General features: G+C 47.6%; 1 protein-coding gene across 1 annotated transcript in view; it reads right to left on the bottom strand.

The window, feature by feature from the left end:
- The window catches only part of LOC143298092 (neuromedin U receptor homolog nmur-2-like), a 371,228-nt gene that overhangs the window by 10,100 nt on the left and 334,156 nt on the right, over window positions 1-26,972 (bottom strand). The window contains 1 exon segment of the mRNA XM_076610778.1: window positions 6,152-6,283. Within this exon segment, the coding sequence (XP_076466893.1) occupies window positions 6,152-6,283 (132 nt within the window).

Consider the following 26,972-nt stretch of genomic DNA (forward strand, 5'->3'; position numbering starts at 1 on the left):
GTCAGCTGTCTGCTCAATACTGACACCATGTGTAGTGCTGTGTCAGCTGTCTGCTCAATACTGACACCATGTGTAGTGCTGTGTCAAACATCATGTGTAGTGCTGTGTCAGACACCATGTGTAGTGCTGTGTCAGACACCATGTGTAGTGCTGTGTCAGCTCTCTGTACCATTCTGCTATTTGTTTGCTTCTGATTTCCCCATCCATCTCTGCACATTTATTCCAATCAGAGAGAGAGAGAGAGAGAGAGTGAGAGGGAGAAGAATACAGAAAGTGAAATGGATAGTCAGAAATATTGAGACAGACAGACAGACAGGCAGACCGATATGTAGATAAATAGATAGATTGATTGATAGATAGATAGATAAAGAGAGAGAGAGAGGGAGGGGGGGTGAGGTGGCTGATCTGGTGGGAACAGAGTGCTTTTTGTGTTGACAGAAGGCAGGGTGAAGCAGGGCCTCCTTCCCTGCCTGTCTGGACCACCACAAATAACTCATCATCTCTCATGGACCCCATTCATCACAAACGGTGCTCTTTCCCCCACATACCCCTCCCCCACAATCTGTCTGTTAGGACGTACCAGACGCCAAATATCTCCGGCTGTTTTCCTTGAAGACAAGGTCTGCTTTTTTTCCTGGGGAAGATCGACTCTGTTATTCTTTTCTTCAAAGATTACGTTTTGTAGAAGAAACGAGACTGGATTCATGCAATGGGAATCTGTCCTTTCTGTGGCGTTTTCAGAAATAAACACTCAACCAAACATACGCACAGTTTCAGCTTCTTCATCATCTTTTTTTTTCTTTTCTTCTCCGTCTTCTTCTTCTTCTGCGTTCGAGGGCAGCCTCTTCCACGTTCCCTCGTACGTACGAATGGTCTTGACATTTTACCCCGTCATTCAGCCAGCCAGACTCCGCTGATGAGGGTGTACATGCTGGGTATGTTCTTGTTTCCACAGCCCACCCACCCATCCCTGACGTCAGTCACAGGGTCTTCACATTGCGTGTTGGATCACTTGCATGGCTATACACACACGTGGGGGTTTCAGGCGACAGAGAGTTCGGAAAAAAAAGTGTCCATCCTTAATCCATTAGATGCGCCGAACCTCGTGTGGGAATGTAGCGCTTTAACCACTCGACCACCGCCATCAGAGAGCCAGGCCCCAGGTCTGAGATGAATTACATTTCTAAACAATCATCAGAGAGCCAGCCCCCAGGTCTGAGATGAATGACATTTCTAAACAATCATCAGAGAGCCAGCCCCCAGGTCTAAGATGAATTACATTTCTAAACAATCATCAGAGAGCCCACAGTCTGACATTTCTAAACAATCATCAGAGAGCCCACACTCTGACATGTCTAAACAATCATTACAAAGCCCCCAGGTCTGAGATGAAAGACATTTCTAAACAATCATCAGAGAGCCAGCCCCCAGGTCTGAGATGAAAGACATTTCTAAACAATCCTCAGAGAGCCAGCCCCCAGGTCTGAGATGAAAGACATTTCTAAACAATCATCAGAGAGCCAGCCCCCAGGTCTGAGATGAAAGACATTTCTAAACAATCATCAGAGAGCCAGCCCCCAGGTCTGAGATGAAAGACATTTCTAAACAATCCTCAGAGAGCACACACTCTGACATGTCTAAACAATCATCAGAGAGACAGCCCCCAGGTCAGAGATGAAAGACATTTCTAAACAATCATCAGAGAGCCCACAGTCTGACATTTCTAAACAATCATCATAGAGCCCCCAAGTCTGAGATAAAAGACATTTCTAAACAATCCTCAGAGAGCCAGCCCCCAGGTCTGAGATGAAAGACATTTTTAAACAATCATCAGAGAGCCCCCATTCTAACATTTCTAAACAATCGTCAGAAAACCCCAGGTCTGAGATGAAAGACATTTCTAAACAATCATCAACACATGTACAGAAAGATGATTCTGGAAAGTGTACAGTCATGAGATCTTCCTAAGCTTCTTGGCACTGTCATTTGTCAGTCAAGTCACTCTCACCATCTCTTTGCAGACGATTCCCAGCTCCACATCTCTATTGGATTTCCCAACTCTTGCCCGCAGTTTGAAAGAAATGTATCCAGGATGTGGCTGAGAGGATGGGTCAGAACACGTTGAAGACAGAGTAAAACCGAGCTGACTGCCATTGGCACCAAACCAAAGATGACCCGGTCACTACCCCAATGTCCATCTCCGGCTGTGGCACACCCTTCTCCCGGTCTGTCAGAAACCTCGGCATCTACATGGATGAAACACTGTCTATGGATGCACGTGTCAAACACTTGTGCCACACTCTGTTCTGTCAGCTGCGTAGATTCGCTCCTTCCTTAATCAATCAATCAATCAATCAATCAATAACACTTTATTAATCCACATGGAAATTAACTTGTGCTACTGCTGGCTCCACCAGACTCGGTGTTTCATTCATATCGTCTGGATTGTTCCACTGTAAGTCTCTCCTAGCTGTTCCACTGTAAATCTCTCTTAGCTGTTCCACTGGAAGTCTCTCCTAGCTGTTCCACTGTAAGTCTGTAAGTCTCTCCTAGCTGTTCCACTGGTAGTCTCCTCCCCCCCAAAAAAAAACCAACAACAAAAAAACCAACAACAAAAAACAAAAAAACAAAACAACAACAACAAAAACAACAAAACAAAACAAAACAAACAAAAAACCCGAATTAAACTACAACGCATCAGAAGCATGCAGTCCTTCTCTGCTCCGTAAAGCCAGGCACAAGAGGTCAACGGTACTGCTGAGAACACTTCACGGGCTACACGACTTACCTGACACGGGAGAGACCCTGATCAAGAAGGGGGTTCTCCAAGGGCGAGGCCTGTCCATTGCACTCCAGGCGGGTTGACCCCTGCGATCACCTCAAATGAAGGTCTTTTAGTCATTCGGATGAGACGATAAACCGAGGTCCCGTGTGCAGCATGCACTTAGCGCACGTAAAAGAACCCGCGGCAACAAAAGGGTTGTTCCTGGTAAAAAATCCACTTCGATAGGAAAAAAACAAACAAAACTGCACGCAGGAAAAAAAAAACCAAAAAAAGAAAAAAAAAGGTGGCGCTGTAGTGTAGCGACGCGCTTTCCCTGGGGAGAGCAGTCCGAATTTCACACAGAGAAATCTGTTGTGATAAAAAGAAATACAAATAGAATTCAATACTAAATTCCTTGTCTCGTCTCTGCTTTCAGTGTCTCTGTCACAATACGCCCCAGCATCTTTCAGATCTTCCCCATCCATACCGTCCTTCTTCTTCTTCTTCCTGTTAGGAGTCCACGGTCATCGCGTTGACCTTCAGCGCTCATTTGACATCTCTCTGCTGTGAGTCCACGGTCATCGCGTTGACCTTCAGCACTCATTTGACATCTCTCTGCTGACAGTTCCTCGCTGCCCCACCGAGACCTTCGGCAAAAGAATCTTTGTCTTCGCCCCCACAGTCTGAAACTCCCTGCTTCTGTCCCTAAGAAAATCCCAGGGTTTCTCAATTTTTTAAAGATAATTTAAAGACGCACCTAATTCAGCTTCTATGGATATAGTATTTTCATGTTGGTGTTTAAAAGCAGAGGGGCGGGGGGGGGGGGGAGGGTGGTGAATGAGAGAGAGAGAGAGAGAGAGAGAGAGAGAGCACATGCAACTTTACACAGACACAAACTTGAAGTCATTTTAGTTCCAGACTCCGGAACTGGAAACAGGCAAAAAGAACTTCCAACTTTCTTTGAGACGGCCTGTCACCTCGTTAATATTCAACAAAATATAAGTTCAAGCCAATGGCGCCGAGTCAGCCTTTGTCTGTGGCTGTCTTTCAGTGCAGTGAACAGGAGTGCAATTCAGTACAGCACTATCGCTTTCCAGGATTCAGAATTGGATAAAAAATGTAAATGGACAAACAAACCGAACCGACCCCATTTCTTTTATTCCAGAAGGGTAGCGCTGTAAGCACAGCTGTGTCTTTTACAAGGGCAAGAAATGGAGGGGGAAGGGGGGGCGGGGGGGAAGTGAAAGCGAATTTTATTCAGAATGGGCAATAGTCCCTGCTTGGGGGATTATAGAGTCAGTAAACAGACAGCAGTGGCAATACATGCCGAGAGAGAGAGAGAGAGAGAGAGAGACAGACAGACAGACAGACAGACAGACACATAGAGACAGAGAGAGAGAGAGAGACAGAGACAGAGTGACAGAGACAGACAGAGACAGACAGACAAAGAGAACGAGACAGAGACAGACGGACAGAGACAGACAGACAGCCACACAGATAGAGACAGACAGACAGACAGAGACAGCCAGACAGAAAGACTGAGACAGACAGACAGAGACAGAGAGAACGAGACAAAGACAGACTGACAGACAGAGGGGCTAATATTCAGCAAATACCGCTTCCCAAGTACAGCCATTTCACGGATCACTTTGACAGGATGTGGGTTCTGGGAGAACCACTGGCACGTCATCTGGCCGCCATTCTTCACGTCACTTCCCGTCACACCAGTGTGACACGTGTGTGTGTGTGTGTGTGTGTGTGTGTGTGTGTATGATGGGTGTGAGTCAAAATTCAAAATGAAGAGAGGGTCGGAGAAAACGTTCTAGACTGACAGATATACTTGAGTTTAAACATAGATAAATAAAAAGTGGGTGGGGGTGGGGGCGTTGGGGGCACTCCACATAGGAAAAGGTGGCAACGGTCAGTGAAGATCTACTTGTCCAGTGACAGGTAACCATCGGTCAATGAAGCTCTACTTGTCCAGTGACAGCTAACCAACGGTCAATGAAGCTCTACTTGTCCAGTGACAGGTAACCAATGGTCAGTGAAGCTCTACTTGTCCAGTGACAGGCAACCAACGGTCAATGAAGCTCTACTTGTCCAGTGACAGGTAACCATCGGTCAGTGAAGCTCTACTTGTCCAGTGACAGGCAACCAACGGTCAATGAAGCTCTACTTGTCCAGTGACAGGCAACCAACGGTCAGTGAAGCTCTACTTGTCCAGTGACAGGTAACCATCGGTCAATGAAGCTCTACCTGTCCAGTGACAGGCAACCAACGGTCAATGAAGCTCAATGAAGCTCTACTTGTCCAGTGACAGGCAACCATCGGTCAATGAAGCTCTACTTGTCCAGTGACAGGTAACCATCGGTCAATGAAGCTCTACCTGTCCAGTGACAGGCAACCAACGGTCAATGAAGCTCAATGAAGCTCTACTTGTCCAGTGACAGGCAACCATCGGTCAATGAAGCTCTACTTGTCCAGTGACAGGTAACCAACGGTCAATGAAGCTCTACTTGTCCAGTGACAGGTAACCATCGGTCAGTGAAGCTCTACTTGTCCAGTGACAGGTAACCATCGGTCAATGAAGCTCTGCTTGTCCAGTGACAGGTAACCAATGGTCAATGAAGCTCTACTTGTCCAGTGACAGGTAACCAACGGTCAATGAAGCTCTACTTGTCCAGTGACAGGTAACCAACGGTCAATGAAGCTCTACTTGTCCAGTGACAGGTAACCAACGGTCAATGAAGCTCTACGTGTCCAGTGACAGCTAACCAACGGTCAATGAAGCTCTACTTGTCCAGTGACAGCTAACCAACGGTCAATGAAGCTCTACTTGTCCAGTGACAGGTAAGCAGTGAATTCAGTCCTACAGCTCTACCTTCATGCTAGAGGTACAGTCAGTAATGGCCTCACCACTTGGAAGAAAACGAACCTTGTTTAACATTAAGCCACTTGTTGATGTGCAGACCATACATTAAGCCACTTGTTGATGTGCAGACCATACATTAAGCCACTTGTTGATGTGCAGACCATACATTAAGCCACTTGTTGATGTGCAGACCATTTCAATAATCAAAATAATAAATATAAAGATAAACATAATTATGATAGTAATGATAACAAGCATAGACAATAAATATAATGATAATGATAATAATGATAATAATAATAATAATAATAATAAGAAGAAGAAGAAGAAGAAGAAGAAGAAGAAGAAGATTAGCAACAAAATCAGCAACAATAATAAACACGATAAAAACATAAAGATAACATAATAACAACAACAAAAACAACATATCTATGGCGCGACATCAAGTACTAATACTGTCCAAATAGCCAAACATGATTCAGTTGAAATGTACACAATGGCATGCCAGCACCTACCTGATATGTAGAAGATGTAGGTCTGTACCTGCAGCAGGTGGGGGGTCCAGGCGGTGGGCGGCATGTAGATGGTCATCAGGCGCTGGGTGTGGAACGGGGCCCAGCACAGGAAGAAGGCGATCACCACCGCCACTGCACACACACACACACACACACACACACACACACACACACACACACACACACACACACACACACATCATTCATATAAATATCATAATCAGACTTTCCAACTCTTGCCCGCAGTTTGAAAAAGACAAAAAAGAGGATGTGGCTTCGTGGATGAGTTAGAACAAGCTGAAGATGAAGGAGGAAAAGCGCAAGCACACTGCCGCCAGTGACACCAAATCAAACATCATTCAGGTGACATCTTCCTCTATGTCTTTCTGCCTTCTGACCCCCATGTCCATCTCTGGCCATGAATATGTCGTTCCCGAGTCTGTTAAAAACCTTGCCTTCTAACAAGCATTCTCCATGGACGCTTATGTCAACCACGTGTGCGATATCACACACACACACACACACACACACACACACACGCGCGCGCGCGCGCGCACACACACACACACACACACACACCACACACACACACACACACACACACACACACACACACACACGCTCTCTCTCTCTCTCCCCCCCTCCCCCAAAACGATGGGTCAACAACTCAATTTGGGAGACTTGGACAACACATTTTGCAACTTTTTTTTTTACAGCAAGCAATGTCTCACGAATCCTGAACGTTGCTGACGTGAATACACTGCTATCGTTCTGAAATTTTGGCGAGGCCGACTTGACTTGTCAAAAACAAAACAAAACAAAAAACCCCATCAAAACAATGGTACAATATTCGTCATGGGATTCGAGGTGTTTATACACTACCACATGTCAAAAGCGTTAAGACTGTTTTCACGAACACAAGCAGAGGCCATGGACGTTCTGTGTGTAACATAGAAACATGCATCCAAAAGATTACCCAGGGCGCAATCGCAGACAGGCAAAATGTCATTTATTGAAATGGAGCTCCAGAAAGGTGGAAACACTGAACTCCTCGACAACACCCCATCTCCACATAATGATATGATATGGATAATTATATAGCGCCTATCCTCGGTCTGAGCCCAAACTCTAAGCAACTGACGCCTGCTATTGAGCGCTTCTGATTAATGACTTACTGTAAGCCCAAATTTCTGATTAATGATGACTTGCTGTAAGCCAAAATTTCTGATTAATGATGACTTACTGTAAGCCCAGGTTTCTGATTCATGATAACTTGCTGTAAGTAATGATGACTTGCTGTAAGCCCAAGTTTCTGAATAATGATGACTTGCTGTAAGTAATGATGACTTGCTGTAAGCCCAAGTTTCTGATTAATGATGACTTGCAAAGCCCAAGTTTCTGATTAATGATGACTTGCAAAGCCCAAGTTTCTGATTAATGATGACTTGCTGTAAGTAATGATGACTTGCTAAGCCCTAGTTTCTGATTAATGATGACTTGCAAAGCCCAAGTTTCTGATTAATGATGACTTGCTAAGCCCAAGTTTCTGATTAATGATGACTTGCTGTAAGTAATGATGACTTGCTAAGCCCTAGTTTCTGATTAATGATGACTTGCAAAGCCCAGGTTTCTGATTAATGATGACTTGCTAAGCCCAAGTTTCTGATTAATGATGACTTGCTGTAAGCCCAGGTTTCTGATTAATGATGACTTGCTGTAAGCCCAAGTTTCTTATTAATGATGACTTGCTAAGCCCTAGTTTCTGATTAATGATGACTTGCAAAGCCCAAGTTTCTGATTAATGATGACTTGCTAAGCCCAAGTTTCTGATTAATGATGACTTGCTGTAAGCCCAAGTTTCTAATTAATGATGACTTGCTAAGCTCAATTTTCCGATTAATGATGATTTGCTGTAAGCCCAGGTTTCTGATTCACGATAACTTGCTGTAAGTAATGATGACTTGTTGTAAGCCCAAGTTTCTGATTAATGATGACTTGCTGTAAGCCCAAGTTTTTGATTAATGATGACTTGCTGTAAGCTCAAGTTTCTGATTCATGTCATCAGTACCTATCACATCAAGTCATCACTTATACCTCCCCCCCCCCGTCCCCCCACACTTCTCACTCTATTGTGCACCAGTCATCACTTCCTATCCCCCCCCCTCACTGTATTGTGCACCAGTCATCACTTCCTATCCCCCCTCCCCCCTCACTGTATTGTGCACCAGTCATCACTTCCTATCCCCCCCCCCCACCCTCACTGTATTGTGCACCAGTCATCACTTCCTATCCCCCCTCCCCCCTCACTGTATTGTGCACCAGTCATCACTTCCTATCCCCCCTCCCCCCTCTGTATTGTGCACCAGTCATCACTTCCTATCCCCCCTCCCCCCTCACTGTATTGTGCACCAGTCATCACTTCCTATCCCCCCCCCCTCACTGTATTGTGCACCAGTCATCACTTCCTATCCCCCCCCCCTCACTGTATTGTGCACCAGTCATCACTTCCTATCCCCCCTCACTGAATTGTGCACCAGTCATCACTTCCTATCCCCCCTCACTGTATTGTGCACCAGTCATCACTTCCTATCCCCCCCCCTCACTGTATTGTGCACCAGTCATCACTTCCTATCCCCCCTCACTGTATTGTGCACCAGTCATCACTTCCTATCCCCCCTCCCCCCTCACTGTATTGTGCACCAGTCATCACTTCCTATCCCCCCCCCCCCTCACTGTATTGTGCACCAGTCATCACTTCCTATCCCCCCCCTCACTGTATTGTGCACCAGTCATCACTTCCTATCCCCCCCCTCACTGTATTGTGCACCAGTCATCACTTCCTATCCCCCCCCCCTCACTGTATTGTGCACCAGTCATCACTTCCTATCCCCCCCCCTCACTGTATTGTGCACCAGTCATCACTTCCTATCCCCCCTCACTGTATTGTGCACCAGTCATCACTTCCTATCCCCTCCCCTCACTGTATTGTGCACCAGTCATCACTTCCTATCCCCCCCCCTCACTGTATTGTGCACCAGTCATCACTTCCTATCCCCTCCCCTCATTGTATTGTGCACCAGTCATCACTTCCTATCCCCCCCTCACTGTATTGTGCACCAGTCATCACTTCCTATCCCCCCCCTCACTGTATTGTGCACCAGTCATCACTTCCTATCCCCCCCCCTCACTGTATTGTGCACCAGTCATCACTTCCTATCCCCCCCCCCTCACTGTATTGTGCACCAGTCATCACTTCCTATCCCCCCCCCCCTCACTGTATTGTGCACCAGTCATCACTTCCTATCCCCCCCTCACTGTATTGTGCACCAGTCATCACTTCCTATCCCCCCCTCACTGTATTGTGCACCAGTCATCACTTCCTATCCCCCCCCTCACTGTATTGTGCACCAGTCATCACTTCCTATCCCCCCCTCACTGTATTGTGCACCAGTCATCACTTCCTATCCCCCCCCCCCCCTCACTGTATTGTGTACCAGTCATCACTTCCTATCCCCCCCCTCACTGTATTGTGCACCAGTCATCACTTCCTATCCCCCCCACCCCTCACTGTATTGTGCACCAGTCATCACTTCCTATCCCCCCCCCCTCACTGTATTGTGCACCAGTCATCACTTCCTATCCCCCCCCCTCACTTTATTGTGCACCAGTCATCACTTTATTGTGCACCAGTCATCACTTCCTATCCCCCCCACCCCTCACTGTATTGTGCACCAGTCATCACTTCGTATCCCCCCCCCTCACTGTATTGTGCACCAGTCATCACTTCCTATCCCCCCCCTCACTGTATTGTGCACCAGTCATCACTTCCTATCTCCCCCCCCTCACTGTATTGTGCACCAGTCATCACTTCCTATCCCCCCCCCCTCACTGTATTGTGCACCAGTCATCACTTCCTATCCCCCCCTCACTGTATTGTGCACCAGTCATCACTTCCTATCCCCCCCCTCACTGTATTGTGCACCAGTCATCACTTCCTTCCTATCCCCCCCCCCTCACTGTATTGTGCACCAGTCATCACTTCTTATCCCCCCCCCTCACTGTATTGTGCACCAGTCATCACTTCCTATCCCCCCTCACAGTAATGTGCACCAGTCATCACTTCCTATCCCCCCCCCCCTCACTGTATTGTGCACCAGTCATCGCTTCCTATCCCCCCCCCCTCACTGTATTGTGCACCAGTCATCACTTCCTATCCCCCCCTCACTGTATTGTGCACCAGTCATCACTTCCTATCCCCCCTCACTGTATTGTGCACCAGTCATCACTTCCTATCCCCCCCCCCCCTCACTGTATTGTGCACCAGTCATCACTTCCTATCCCCCCTCACTGTATTGTGCACCAGTCATCACTTCCTATCCCCCCTCACTGTATTGTGCACCAGTCATCACTTCCTATCCCCCCCCCCTCACTGTATTGTGCACCAGTCATCACTTCCTATCCCCCCCCCTCACTGTATTGTGCACCAGTCATCACTTCCTATCCCCCCCCCCCCTCACTGTATTGTGCACCAGTCATCACTTCCTATCCCCCTCCCCCTCACTGTATTGTGCACCAGTCATCACTTCCTATCCCCCCCCCCACCCTCACTGTATTGTGCACCAGTCATCACTTCCTATCTGCCCCCCCCTCACTGTATTGTGCACCAGTCATCACTTCCTATCCCCCCCCCCTCACTGTATTGTGCACCAGTCATCACTTCCTATCCCCCCCCCCACTGTATTGTGCACCAGTCATCACTTCCTATCCCCCCCCCCTCACTGTATTGTGCACCAGTCATCACTTCCTATCCCCCCCCCCACTGTATTGTGCACCAGTCATCACTTCCTATCCCCCACCCCTCACTGTATTGTGCACCAGTCATCACTTCCTATCCCCCCCCCCTCACTGTATTGTGCACCAGTCATCACTTCCTATCCCCCCCCCCTCACTTTATTGTGCACCAGTCATCACTTCCTATCCCCCCCCCTCACTGTATTGTGCACCAGTCATCACTTCCTATCCCCCCCCCCTCACTGTATTGTGCACCAGTCATCACTTCCTATCCCCCCCCCACTGTATTGTGCACCAGTCATCACTTCCTATCCCCCCCCTCACTGTATTGTGCACCAGTCATCACTTCCTATCCCCCCCCTCACTGTATTGTGCACCAGTCATCACTTCCTATTCCCCCCCCCCTCACTGTATTGTGCACCAGTCATCACTTCCTATCCCCCCCTCACTGTATTGTGCACCAGTCATCACTTCCTATCCCCCCCCTCACTGTATTGTGCACCAGTCATCACTTCTTCCTATCCCCGCCCCCACTGTATTGTGCACCAGTCATCACTTCCTATCCCCCCCCCTCACTGTATTGTGCACCAGTCATCACTTCCTATCCCCCCCTCACAGTAATGTGCACCAGTCATCACTTCCTATCCCCCCCCCCCTCACTGTATTGTGCACCAGTCATCGCTTCCTATCCCCCCCCCCCTCACTGTATTGTGCACCAGTCATCACTTCCTATCCCCCCTCACTGTATTGTGCACCAGTCATCACTTCCTATCCCCCCTCACTGTATTGTGCACCAGTCATCACTTCCTATCCCCCCCCCTCACTGTATTGTGCACCAGTCATCACTTCCTATCCCCCCTCACTGTATTGTGCACCAGTCATCACTTCCTATCCCCCCTCACTGTATTGTGCACCAGTCATCACTTCCTATCCCCCCCCCTCACTGTATTGTGCACCAGTCATCACTTCCTATCTGCCCCCCCCCCTCACTGTATTGTGCACCAGTCATCACTTCCTATCCCCCCCCCTCACTGTATTGTGCACCAGTCATCACTTCCTATCTGCCCCCCCCCCTCACTGTATTGTGCACCAGTCATCACTTCCTATCCCCCCCCCTCACTGTATTGTGCACCAGTCATCACTTCCTATCCCCCCTCACTGTATTGTGCACCAGTCATCACTTCCTATCCCCCCCCCCCTCACTGTATTGTGCACCAGTGATCACTTCCTATCTGCCCCCCCCCCTCACTGTATTGTGCACCAGTCATCACTTCCTATCCCCCTCCCTCACTGTATTGTGCACCAGTCATCACTTCCTATCCCCCCCCCTCACTGTATTGTGCACCAGTCATCACTTCCTATCCCCCCCCCCCCTCACTGTATTGTGCACCAGTCATCACTTCCTATCCCCCCCCCCTCACTGTATTGTGCACCAGTCATCACTTCCTATCCCCCCTCACTGTATTGTGCACCAGTCATCACTTCCTATCCCCCCCCCCCTCACTGTATTGTGCACCAGTCATCACTTCCTATCCCCCCCCTCACTGTATTGTGCACCAGTCATCACTTCCTATTCCCCCTCACTGTATTGTGCACCAGTCATCACTTCCTATCCTCCCCCCCCTCACTGTATTGTGCACCAGTCATCACTTCCTATCTGCCCCCCCCTCACTGTATTGTGCACCAGTCATCACTTCCTATCCCCCTCCCTCACTGTATTGTGCACCAGTCATCACTTCCTATCCCCCCCCCCCTCACTGTATTGTGCACCAGTCATCACTTCCTACCCCCCCCCCCTCACTGTATTGTGCACCAGTCATCACTTCCTATCCCCCCCCCCCACTGTATTGTGCACCAGTCATCACTTCCTATCCCCCCCCCTCACTGTATTGTGCACCAGTCATCACTTCCTATCCCCCCCCCCTCACTGTATTGTGCACCAGTTATCACTTCCTATCCCCCCCCCTCACTGTATTGTGCACCAGTCATCACTTCCTATCCCCCCCCTCACTGTAATGTGCACCAGTCATCACTTCCTATCCCCCCCCCCTCACTGTATTGTGCACCAGTCATCACTTCCTATCTCCCCCCCCTCACTGTATTGTGCACCAGTCATCACTTCCTATCCCCCCTCCCCCCTCACTGTATTGTGCACCAGTCATCACTTCCTATCCCCCCCCCCTCACTGTATTGTGCACCAGTCATCACTTCCTATCCCTCCTCACTGTATTGTGCACCAGTCATCACTTCCTATCCCCCCCCCCTCACTGTATTGTGCACCAGTCATCACTTCCTATCCCCCCCCCCCTCACTGTATTGTGCACCAGTCATCACTTCCTATCCCCCCTCACTGTATTGTGCACCAGTCATCACTTCCTATCCCCCCCCTCACTGTATTGTGCACCAGTCATCACTTCCTATCCCTCCTCACTGTATTGTGCACCAGTCATCACTTCCTATCCCCCCCCCCTCACTGTATTGTGCACCAGTCATCACTTCCTACCCCCCCCCCTCCCCTCACTGTATTGTGCACCAGTCATCACTTCCTATCACCCCCCCCCCTCACTGTATTGTGCACCAGTCATCACTTCCTATCCCCCCTCACTGTATTGTGCACCAGTCATCACTTCCTATCCCCCCCCCTCACTGTATTGTGCACCAGTCATCACTTCCTATCCCGCCCCTCACTGTATTGTGCACCAGTCATCACTTCCTATCCCCCCCCCCCTCACTGTATTGTGCACCAGTCATCACTTCCTATCCCCCCCCCCTCACTGTATTGTGCACCAGTCATCCCTGTCTGTAATACCCCCACCAGCGTGGTGCTATGTGTGCCTGCCATTTACAGACATGTTCGGGAATCCTGGCTCTGGAATGTAGGCGTGCTTTTCAGGAGCTGCTCAATATCTGCACGCACGTGCCAGAGAATGCAGTCGTTGCAGACCGTGCAAGGCTTGTTAGCAAAGAATTCACATCAACTTCCTGCTCTCTCTCTCTCTCTCTCTCTCTCTCTCTCTCTCTCTCTCTCTCTCTCTCTCTTAATAATAATAATAATAATAATGGATACTTATATAGCACACTATCCAGGAATCTGCTCTAGGTGCTTTACAAAACGCTTTTGATAACATAAAACATTATATCTATGTTACATACACACACCAAAATGTGACCACACACACACACACACGCACGCACGCACGTACGCGCACACACACACGCACGCACGCACACACACACACACACACTGCATACATACATTTTAACATACATGTGTATCTAACAGCTACCCTAACAAATACGCACACATAGGCAGGCACAAACTTACATAAACACACGCACACACAATACACATTCATATACATGCATGTAGTTGTGGACCTGCCACAATTGAACTTATTGCTGAGGGAAAAGGTGAGTTTTGAGACGAGATTTAAAAGATGCGAGGGAATCAGAGTGACGGAGGTTATCAGGGAGCTTGTTCCACGTCTTTGGCGATTGAAAAGAAAACGATCTGTGTCCATAGGTCTTACTTCTGACGTGAGGTATCCTGAGAAGTCGAGTATCAGAGGAAGAACGGAGCTGGCGAGACGGAGTATAGATATGGATGAGTTCAGAAAGATACTTGGGGCCAGATCCCAAAGGGCCGGATGTAAACAAACACATTTTGCATGCATTTCTTTACCCTCTCTTCATAAAATTCCGTTTGTTCGTTCTTTCTCTCTCGTTCTCTCTATTTCTTTCATGTGTCTCAGTTCGGTTCATTTTTCAAGGAGGTTCCACTGCGTCCGGACAAGACAAATCCATATACGCCACACAACATCTGCTAAGCAGATGCCTCACCAGCAGTATAACCCAACGCGCTTAGTCAGTCCTTGATATAAAAAGCATAAGCAAATGAATGGATACAACTTTAAATGCACACACACACACACACACACACACACACACACACACACACACACACAGGCAGACAGAAAGACAGACAGACAGACAGACAGATAGTCGGCGTTTAGAAAGAGCTCACCTCCTCTCCGGCACAGCACACAAGATACTCTACCACACCAGCACACAGTAGATGTCACAACACATCACACTTCTACCACTTCAAATGATCCAGGTTCAACCGACATGCGTTGATGAGTGACGTCATTGCTGCCTTATCTCCCCTGACACTACAGACATGAGGCATCTCCCCCACACACCTTGTACTGACACTACAGACATGAAGCATCTCCCCCACACACCTTGTACTGACACTACAGACATGAAGTATCTCCCACACACACCTTATACTGACACTACAACAGACATGAAGCATCTCCCCACACACCTTGTACTGACACTACAGACATGAAGCATCTCCCCACACACCTTGTACTGACACTACAGACATGAAGCATCTCCCCCACACACCTTGTACTGACACTACAACAGACATGAAGCATCTCCCCACACACCTTGTACTGACACTACAGACATGAAGCATCTCCCCCACACACCTTGTACTGACACTACAGACATGAAGCATCTCCCCCACACACCTTGTACTGACACTACAGACATGAAGCATCTCCCCCACACACCTTGTACTGACACTACAGACATGAAGCATCTCCCCCACACACCTTGTACTGACACTACAGACATGAAGCATCTCCCCCACACACCTTGTACTGACACTACAGACATGAAGCATCTCCCCCACACACCTTGTACTGACACTACAGACATGAAGCATCTCCCCACATACCTTGTACTGACACTACAGACATGAAGCATCTCCCCAAACACCTTGTACTGACACTACAGACATGAAGTATCTCCCCCACACACCTTGTACTGACACTACAGACATGAAGCATCTCCCCCACACACCTTGTACTGACACTACAACAGACATGAAGCATCTCCCCTACACACCTTGTACTGACACTACAGACATGAAGCATCTCCCCCACACACCTTGTACTGACACTACAACAGACATGAAGCATCTCCCCACACACCTTGTACTGACACTACAGACATGAAGCATCTCCCCCACACACCTTGTACTGACACTACAGACATGAAGCATCTCCCCTACACACCTTGTACTGACACTACAGACATGAAGCATCTCCCCCACACACCTTGTACTGACACCACAGACATGAAGCATCTCCCCACACACCTTGTACTGACACTACAGACATGAAGCATCTCCCCACACACCTTGTACTGACACTACAGACATGAAGCATCTCCCCCACACACCTTGTACTGACACTACAACAGACATGAAGCATCTCCCCCACACACCTTGTACTGACACTACAGACATGAAGCATCTCCCCCACACACCTTGTACTGACACTACAGACATGAAACATCTCCCCCACACACCTTGTACTGACACTACAGACATGAAGTATCTCCCCCACACACCTTGTACTGACACTACAGACATGAAGCATCTCCCCACACACCTTGTACTGACACTACAGACATGAAGCATCTCCCCACACACCTTGTACTGATACTACAGACATGAAGTATCTCCCCACACACCTTGTACTGACACTACAACAGACATGAAGCATCTCCCCCACACACCTTGTACTGACACTACAGACATGAAGCATCTCCCCCACACACCTTGTACTGACACTACAGACATGAAGCATCTCCCCCACACACCTTGTACTGACACTACAGACATGAAGCATCTCCCCCACACACCTTGTACTGACACTACAGACATGAAGCATCTCCCCCACACACCTTGTACTGACACTACAGACATGAAGCATCTCCCCCACACACCTTGTACTGACACTACAGCCGACATGAAGCATCTCCCCCACACACCTTGTACTGACACTACAGACATGAAGCATCTCCCAACACACTTTGTACTGACACTACAGACATGAAGCATCTCCCTTACACACCTTGTAATGACACTACAGACATGAAGCATCTCCCCCACACACCTTGTACTGACACTACAACAGACATGAAGCATCTCCCCCACACACCTTGTACTGACACTACAGACATGAAGCATCTCCCCACACACCTTGTACTGACACTACAGACATGAAGCATCTCCCCTACACACCTTGTACTGACACTACAACAGACATGAAGCATCTCCCCACACACCTTGTACTGACACTACAGACATGAAGTATCTCCCCCACACACCTTGTACTGACACTACAGACATGAAGCATCTCCCCTACACACCTTGTACTGACACTACAGACATGAAGCATCTCCCCCACACACCTTGTACTGACACCACAGACATGAAGCATCTCCCCACACACCTTGTACTGACACTACAGACATGAAGCATCTCCCCACACACCTTGTACTGACACTACAGACATGAAGCATCTCCCCCACACACCTTGTACTGACACTACAACAGACATGAAGCATCTCCCCCACACACCTTGTACTGACACTACAGACATGAAGCATCTCCCCCACACACCTTGTACTGACACTACAGACATGAAACATCTCCCCCACACACCTTGTACTGACACTACAGACATGAAGTATCTCCCCCACACACCTTGTACTGACACTACAGACATGAAGCATCTCCCCACACACCTTGTACTGACACTACAGACATGAAGCATCTCCCCACACACCTTGTACTGATACTACAGACATGAAGTATCTCCCCACACACCTTGTACTGACACTACAACAGACATGAAGCATCTCCCCCACACACCTTGTACTGACACTACAGACATGAAGCATCTCCCCCACACACCTTGTACTGACACTACAGACATGAAGCATCTCCCCCACACACCTTGTACTGACACTACAGACATGAAGCATCTCCCCCACACACCTTGTACTGACACTACAGACATGAAGTATCTCCCCACACACCTTGTACTGACACTATAGACATGAAGCATCTCCCCTACACACCTTGTACTGACACTACAGCCGACATGAAGCATCTCCCCACACACCTTGTACTGACACTACAGACATGAAGCATCTCCCAACACACTTTGTACTGACACTACAGACATGAAGCATCTCCCTTACACACCTTGTAATGACACTACAGACATGAAGCATCTCCCCAACACACCTTGTACTGACACTACAACAGACATGAAGCATCTCCCCCACACACCTTGTACTGACACTACAGACATGAAGCATCTCCCCCACACACCTTGTACTGACACTACAACAGACATGAAGCATCTCCCCCACACACCTTGTACTGACACTACAGACATGAAGCATCTCCCCCACACACCTTGTACTGACACTACAGACATGAAGCATCTCCCCACACACCTTGTACTGACACTACAGACATGAAGCATCTCCCCCACACACCTTGTACTGACACTATAGCCGACATGAAGCATCTCCCAACACACCTTGTACTGTCACAGGCTACAGGTACAGAGCGGGAGAGGGGGAGAGAGAGAACGGTAGAACAGCAACAGTTTTCGTTTGATTCTCTCTATCTCTCCCTCTCCCCCTCTCTTTCTCTCTCAGTTGTGAGAGAGAAAGGGGGATGGGGTGGGGGGACTAAAAAAGAGAGGCAGATATATAAATAAAAAGGGAAAGAGACGTTCTTCTTTCCCGCAACAATGTTACTTTGCAGAATGTGTGCGGTTTCTCCAAGATCGTCGGAACCCAAAACAATTACGACAAAGAAGCCACGAGAAGCATGTGTAAATTTATCTGTTGGCCACAAACCCCAAATAGCACAGCATACACCGACTTCCGTCCCATTGTCTGGGCTGAATTCCTGTGACTGCGTTCAGGATAAAAACACAACAACAAATCACGTATCTTATATGACCCAGACAACTGCAAGGTTCTCTCTCTCTCTCTCTCTCTCTCTCTCTCTCTCTCTCTCTCTCTCTTCTTCTTCTTCTTCTTCTTCTTCTTCTTCTTCTTCTTCACATACGCACATACACTTAGATTTCGACATACCTAGAAGAAGATGTGGTCATTTTAAGCGAATCATGATCGACCCCACGTTGTTGGAAATGACTCCTTTTTGTGGGGTCAAGGAAGCCCCATCGTCTGTCGACATGTCTGAGGTCTCTCTCCACTGTTTGCTGGTGTCACCCTATCGTCTGTCGACATGTCTGAGGTCTCTCTTCACTGTTTGCTGGTGTCACCCCATCGTCTGTCGACATGTCTGAGGTCTCTCTTCACTGTTTGCTGGTGTCACCCCATCGTCTGTCGATATGTCTGAGGTCTCTCTTCACTGTTTGCTGGTGTCACCCCATCGTCTGTCGACATGCCTGAGGTCTCTCTTCACTGTTTGCTGGTGTCACCCTATCGTCTGTCGATATGTCTGAGGTCTCTCTTCACTGTTCGCTGGTGTCACCCCATCTTTTGTAGACATGCCTGAGGTATGTCTTCACTGTTTGCTGGTGTCACCCCATCGTCTGTCGACATGTCTGAGGTCTCTCTTCACTGTTTGCTGGTGTCACCCTATCATCTGTTGCTATGTCTGAGGTCTCTCTCCACTGTTTGCTGGTGTCACCCCATCGTCTGTAGACATACCTGAGGTCTCTCTCTACTGTTTGTTGGTGTCAACCCATCGTCTGTCGATATGTCTGAGGTCTCTCTCCACGGTTTGTTGTCAAAAAACCTGATGCACAAGTTTAGAGATATAGAAAATATGGAAAGTAATGGGGTGAAGGTCAGTGTGTGTGTGTGTGTGTGTGTGTGTGTGTGTGTGTGTGTGTGTGTGTGTGTGTGTGTGTGTGTGTGTGTGTGTGTGTGTGTGTGTGTGTGTGTGTGTGTGTGTGTGTGTGTGTGTGTGTGTGGCTGTGCGCGCGTGTATATATATATATATATATATATATATATATATATATATATATATATATATATATATATATATACATATATATATATATGTGTGTGTGTGTGTGTGTGTGTGTGTGTGTGTACGTGCCTGCGTGAGTGCGTGTGCGTGTGGGTGCATCCTCTCTTTGTGGGTATTTGGTGCCTTTGTGTATGTGTGTGTGTGTGTGCGTGTGTGTGTGTGTATGTGTGTGTGCGTGAGAGAGAGAGAGAGAGAGAGAGAGAGAGAGAGAATGACAATGACAATGACAAATGTTTTATTGCGGGTAGAATGGATAAGCTGGAAGCTTCTTTACACCATGCCCTCACACACGCATACACACACATGTGTATGTGCGTATGTGAAGAAGAAGAAGAAGAAGAAGAAGAAGAGAGAGAGAGAGAGAGAGAGAGAGAGAGAGAGAGAGATGTTTATCGTTTGACAAACGTAGTGAGTTGTAAACGAGTGTGTCTGTTTTACCACTTTGACTACTGCTGACTAGGTACAGACGTCAGTGAAGGGCTGTCACCTCACTGAGACAGCACTGAACTCACTGGTCAGGACGTCAGTGAAGGGCTGTCACCTCACTGAGACAGCACTGAACTCACTGGTCAGGACGTCAGTGAAGGGCTGTCACCTCACTGAGAGAGCACTGAACTCACTGGTCAGGATGTCAGTGAAGGGCTGTCACCTCACTGAGAGAGCACTGAACTCACTGGTCAGGACGTCAGTGAAGGGCTGTCACCTCACTGAGAGAGCACTGAACTCACTGGTCAGGATGTCAGTGAAGGGCTGTCACCTCACTGAGAGAGCACTGAACTTACTGATCAGGATGTCAGTGAAGGGCTGTCACCTCACTGAGAGAGCACTGAACTCACTGGTCAGGACGTCAGTGAAGGGCTGTCACCTCACTGAGAGAGCACTGAACTCACTGGTCAGGACGTCAGTGAAGGGCTGTCACCTCACTGAGAGAGCACTGAACTCACTGGTCAGGACGTCAGTGAAGGGCTGTCACCTCACTGAGAGAGCACTGAACTCACTGGTCAGGACGTCAGTGAAGGGCTGTCACCTCACTGAGAGAGCACTGAACTCACTGGTCAGGACGTCAGTGAAGGGCTGTCACCTCACTGAGACAGCACTGAACTCACTGGTCAGGATGTCAGTGAAGGACTGTCACCTCACTGAGAGAGCACTGAACTTACTGGTCAGGACGTCAGTGAAGGGCTGTCACCTCACTGAGACAGCACTGAACTCACTGGTCAGGACGTCAGTGAAGGGCTGTCACCTCACTGAGAGAGCACTGAACTCACTGGTCAGGACGTCAGTGAAGGGCTGTCACCTCACTGAGACAGCACTGAACTCATTGGTCAGGACGTCAGTCACCATTCTACATCTGGACGTCTTCTCCTCAGGACTGCATAAGGTTTGTTGCTGTGTTCAGCAGACACAGTGACACCATTGAAACGTGCATGAAGTGTAGCAGTGTGTTTACAAACCCCATGCCACACTGATCCCATTTCACCAAGGGTCGGCAGTAAAGGGTTAACATGGCTGAATTGTGCAGTAAAGGGTTAACATGGCTGAATTGTGCAGTAAAGGGTTAACATGGCTGAATTGTGCAGTAAAGGGTTAACATGGCTGAATTGTGCAGTAAAGGGTTAACATGGCTGAATTGTGCAGTAAAGGGTTAACATGGCTGAATTGTGCAGTAAAGGGTTAACATGGCTGAATTGTGCAGTAAAGGGTTAACAGTGGCTGAATTGTGCAGTAAAGGGTTAACATGGCTGAATTGTGCAGTAAAGGGTTAACATGGCTGAATTGTGCAGTAAAGGGTTAACATGGCTGAATTGTGCAGTAAAGGGTTAACATGGCTGAATTGTGCAGTAAAGGGTTAACAGTGGCTGAATTGTGCAGTAAAGGGTTAACATGGCTGAATTGTGCAGTAAAGGGTTAACATGGCTGAATTGTGCAGTAAAGGGTTAACAGTGGCTGAATTGTGCAGTAAAGGGTTAACATGGCTGAATTGTGCAGTACAGGGTTAACATGGCTGAATTGTGCAGTAAAGGGTTAACATGGCTGAATTGTGCAGTAAAGGGTTAACATGGCTGGATTGTGCAGCTGATACACAAACACAGTCATACATGACACAATGCTTTGTGCGTGCACGTAGTTTGTTCATTAGATAAACAGTTTGTTCGTTATGCATTTCTTAAAAAGGTCAGTGTTGATTTTAGAAAACACCTTATGATGCTAAAAAGGTCAGTGTTTGACGGTAACAGAGTCAGTGTTGATTCCAGAAAACACCTTATGATCGAAACGTGGTCAGTATTGATTCCAGAAAACACCTTATGACGGTAACAGAGTCAGTATTGATTCCAGAAAACACCTTATGACGGTAAAAGGTCAGTGTTGATTCCAGAAAACACCTTATGACGGTAACAGAGTCAGTATTGATTCCAGAAAACACCTTATGATCGAAACGTGGTCAGTATTGATTCCAAAAAACACCTTATGACGGTAACAGAGTCAGTATTGATTCCAGAAAACACCTTATGACTGTAAAAATGTCAGTGTTGATTAAAAAAAAACACCCTATGACAGTAACAGGGGTGAAAAAGTAAAGAAAAAAAGAAGGAATGAAAACGGAGAATTGCAAACAAAACGTAGAGACAATGGAAGTGCCAACATTATGCAGTGCTCAGCGACTGTGTCAATGAAATAATGAGCAGTTCACGCTGTTTCGTGAACAGAGAGGCAGCTATTTCAAAACACCACAAGCTGCCAGTAACGTAAAATAAATGAGACGGAAAATATGGTGATCTCGCCAAGGAGACCTGGGGAAATCATTCAGTCACTTTGCACTCTCTGCACTCTGGGGTTTAAATCTACAGACAGCAGAAGACAACCGCTGTCACGGGGAAATGCAGCACTGTTCACAACGTGTCCTCGTGTGACGACAGCAGAAAATGACTCTTTTGTCATCCTCTCGGCTCTCTGACAGGGAGAGAAAGAGAGAGGGAGAGAGAAAGAGAGGAGGGGGGGGGGGGAGGGCGGGGGGGAGTGAGTGGAGAGAGTGAGATAAAATGAAAGAGAGAGAGAGAGAGAGAGAATAAAAGGGTGGAGAGAGAGAAAAAAAGAGAGAGAGGGGGAAAGAGAGAGGCAGACAGGCAGGCAGAGACAGACAGACAGACAGACGCACACACACACACACGTTACAGAGATAGACAGACAGAGTGAGGTAAAGGACAAGACCCTCTGCGCTTGCAGAGTTCCTGGCAGCAATTTCTATCGTCACCTCGACTGGACATGCAGAAACATTTCTTTGAATGATGAGGGATCTTTTCACTTAGCTTTTATTTCCCTCCGTTGGGCCAACAGCAAAGTAAGAGCTATATAACTGATGGTTTCTCCACAACAATTGAAATTTATTTGCAGCTTCTTTTTTTTAAAAAGTTTTATGAATCTCGAATCTTGCAGGATAATTGGCCTTTGGGAATCATTCCAAAAAAGCCTCCTGGGGCCGTTATCAAGAGACCATTGTGCCTGAGGCAAGGCAAACCGCCCGAGGGTAAGCAATAACCGGTATCAGGAACACAAGATCCAACCCACGGGTCTACAAACACGAAGGCGATTTACCCTGACTACCTGCCCCAGGTGACTGCCCACGAAGCAGAGGTAAATATTGCGGAGCCTTTGGATTTAAACAATTTTTATCCAAAGAAACAACATAGCATAGCACTTAAATGCAAACGGCATGGGAAGGACATCAAAAATGGCTTATTTTGTTAGAGAAATCAAAGTAAATATAATCACATTGACAAGTAGAGGCAAAACAATACATGAAGAGACACTAGCATTGTGGCATTGTTTTTTATTGAGTGAACACAGGCAGGCTTTGCGGATTGCACGTGTTTTACTCATTCTCTGACAATGGCAGGCTTTGCGGATTGCACGTGTTTTACTCATTGTCTGACAATGGCAGGCTTTGCGGACTGCACGTGTTTTACTCATTGTCTGACAATGGCAGGCTTTGCGGACTGCACGTGTTTTACTCATTGTCTGACAATGGCAGGCTTTGCGGACTGCACGTGTTTTACTCATTGTCTGACAATGGCAGGCTTTGCGGATTGCACGTGTTTTACTCATTCTCTTCACAATGGCAGGCTTTGCGGATTGCACGTGTTTTACTCATTGTCTGACAATGGCAGGCTTTGCGGATTGCACGTGTTTTACTCATTGTCTGACAATGGCAGGCTTTGCGGATTGCACGTGTTTTACTCATTGTCTGACAATGGCAGGCTTTGCGGACTGCACGTGTTTTACTCATTCTCTGACAATGCTCTGAACTGTAGTGGGGTGAGAAGAGCTTGGCAGAAGGGAATCCTGGGAGTTTCAATAAAAGAGAACGGTTCAGCTGACCGCGCGTTTCTTGAATAGGAAGATAACTTAATCATCACGTTAAACTGTACCCGTGGGTTGCTGCCACGAGGAAATAAACTTGCCTGAAGACAAAATGAAGTTTGTCTTGAATACGGCCCGTGGCCGAGAAAGTGGGTGTATGAACTGGAAAAGACATTCCAATATCATTTCTAAACCCTGTTGGCAAACATCTGTCTGTCTGACTTTAGTCCTTTCTAAACCCTGTTGGCAAACATCTGTCTGTCTGACTTTAGTCCTTTCTAAACCCTGTTGGCAAACATCTGTCTGTCTGATTTTAGCCCTTTCTAAACCCTGTCGGCAAACATCTGTCTGTCTGACTTTAGTCCTTTCTAAACCCTGTTGGCAAACATCTGTCTGTCTGACTTTAGTCCTTTCTAAACCCTGTTGGCAAACATCTGTCTGTCTGACTTTAGTCCTTTCTAAACCCTGTCGGCAAACATCTGTCTGTCTGATTTTAGCCCTTTCTAAACCCTGTCGGCAAACATCTGTCTGTCTGATTTTAGCCCTTTCTAAACCCTGTCGGCAAACATCTGTCTGTCTGACTTTAGTCCTTTCTAAACCCTGTTGGCAAACATCTGTCTGTCTGATTTTAGCCCTTTCTAAACCCTGTCGGCAAACATCTGTCTGTCTGACTTTAGTCCTTTCTAAACCCTGTTGGCAAACATCTGTCTGTCTGACTTTAGTCCTTTCTAAACCCTGTCGGCAAACATCTGTCTGTCTGACTTTAGTCCTTTCTAAACCCTGTTGGCAAACATCTGTCTGGCTTTGGGCCTTTCTAAACCCTGTTGGCAAACATCTGTCTGGCTTTGGGCCTTTCTAAATAAACCCTGTTGGCAAACATCTCTCTGGCTTTGGGCCTTTCTAAATAAACCCTGTAGGCAAACATCTGTCTGGCTTTGGGCCTTTCTAAATCCTGTCGGCAAGTGTCATTTTTGGGAAGAGAGTGGTGGGGAGGAAGGGAATGGTGCGGGAGATGGTCAACACAATGGTCAAACCATACCAGGAAGAACTGAGGCCCAGTTAAGGATAAAAACCACAACAAACACATCCACTTTTATCGGAAGTGACAGGTACTGATTCACAGTCCATCTATTGTGCATATGGGTCGAGGTATGTTTTCCCTTCCCCCTTCACTTCATACAATTTAAGCGGATGTTTTTTCCAGATAAGATAAAACATCGAGATCTCTTCTTCTGTGAGGTGCACTCTGCATCAAAAGAAAGAGAGAAGGGGGAGAGGCAGAGGTTGAGAGAGAGAGAGAGAGAGAGGTGGGGGGAGAAAGAGAAGGGGAGGAGGTGGAGAGAGAGGGGGGATGAGAGAGAAAGAGGAGATGTAAAGAGAGAGAGAGAGGGGGGGGGGGGGGGGGGGGGGGGGGGCGGAGGGGACACGGGCTATTCAGCAAAAGGCTTTGGCCCAGTGTGAAGGTGTATGACCAGACTTCAGTCCTGTCATCATCAATGGTTTCCCAGGAAATCTCACGTCAGCGCCATTCCTCTTGATTTCAAACCTTTCTGCAGATAAAGACACCGCATAGTGTCAGCACTGGCAGAGAACATCAAGAACTTCAATCCAAATAAATTTGCGTGGAGGACAGATGGACAGAGAGAGATGGAGAGAGGGAGAGCGTGGGGACTCTGCAATAAGGTCTATATCTCAGCACCCACACCCCAGCCTACCAACATGCAATAAGGTCTATATCTCAGCACCCACACCCCAGCCTACCAACATGCAATAATGTCTATATCTCAGCACCCACACTCCACCCTACCAACATGCAATAAGGTCTATATCTTAGCACCCACACTCCACCCTACCAACATGCAATAAGGTCTATATCTCAGCACCCACACCCCAGCCTATCAACATGCAATAAGGTCTATATCTCAGCACCCACACCCCACCCTATCAACATGCAATAAGGTCTATATCTCAGCACCCACACTCCACCCTAACAACATGCAATAAGGTCTATATCTCAGCACCCACACCCCACCCTATCAACATGCAATAAGGTCTATATCTCAGCACCCACACCCCAGCCTACCAACATGCAATAAGGTCTATATCTCAAGGTATATATTCTTCATCAAACACTTGGTCATCAACTGATAGTTTGATCCATCCGAAATTCATTTCTTTGTCATCACCTGCCATTTTCATGGCACGTGACATCCGTGTGTGTGTGTGTGTGTGTGTGTGTGTGTTTCAGACGTTTTCTTTTGACAACGTATCAGCTGACAGGACGGGCTTGTGGCTGATACAGATCCCCTGCCTCTCTCTCTCTCTCTCTCTCTCTCTCTCTCTCTCTCTCACACAAACACACACACATACACATACACGCGCGCGCGCACACACACACACACACACACACACACACACATTTTGTTTTTTGTTTTCGCACATTTTCGGTTTTTTTCGTTTGATTATTATTCATTGCTTGCTGATATTTGTTGTTGATTTTATGTCTCCCCCACCCCCCGCCCCCAGCCCCCCTCCCTCTGGATCATAATGTAATTTGTCCACCAAACATTTTGTTTTCAGTACGAGCTGGAAAGCATCACACAGACAGCGACATAGCGTGACACAGATAGATGGAAAGACAGAGATCGAGATAAAGAGAGGGGGAGTAAGACACAGATGACAGACAGACAGACAGACAGACAGACAGAGTTACACAGACAGGCAGGCGAACACAGAGAAACAGAGAGGGTCACATATGGACTGGGCGGGGAGGGGGGTGGG

Source organism: Babylonia areolata, chromosome 23 (genome assembly GCF_041734735.1).
Source record: "Babylonia areolata isolate BAREFJ2019XMU chromosome 23, ASM4173473v1, whole genome shotgun sequence".
Taxonomy (NCBI): Eukaryota; Metazoa; Mollusca; class Gastropoda; order Neogastropoda; family Buccinidae; genus Babylonia; species Babylonia areolata.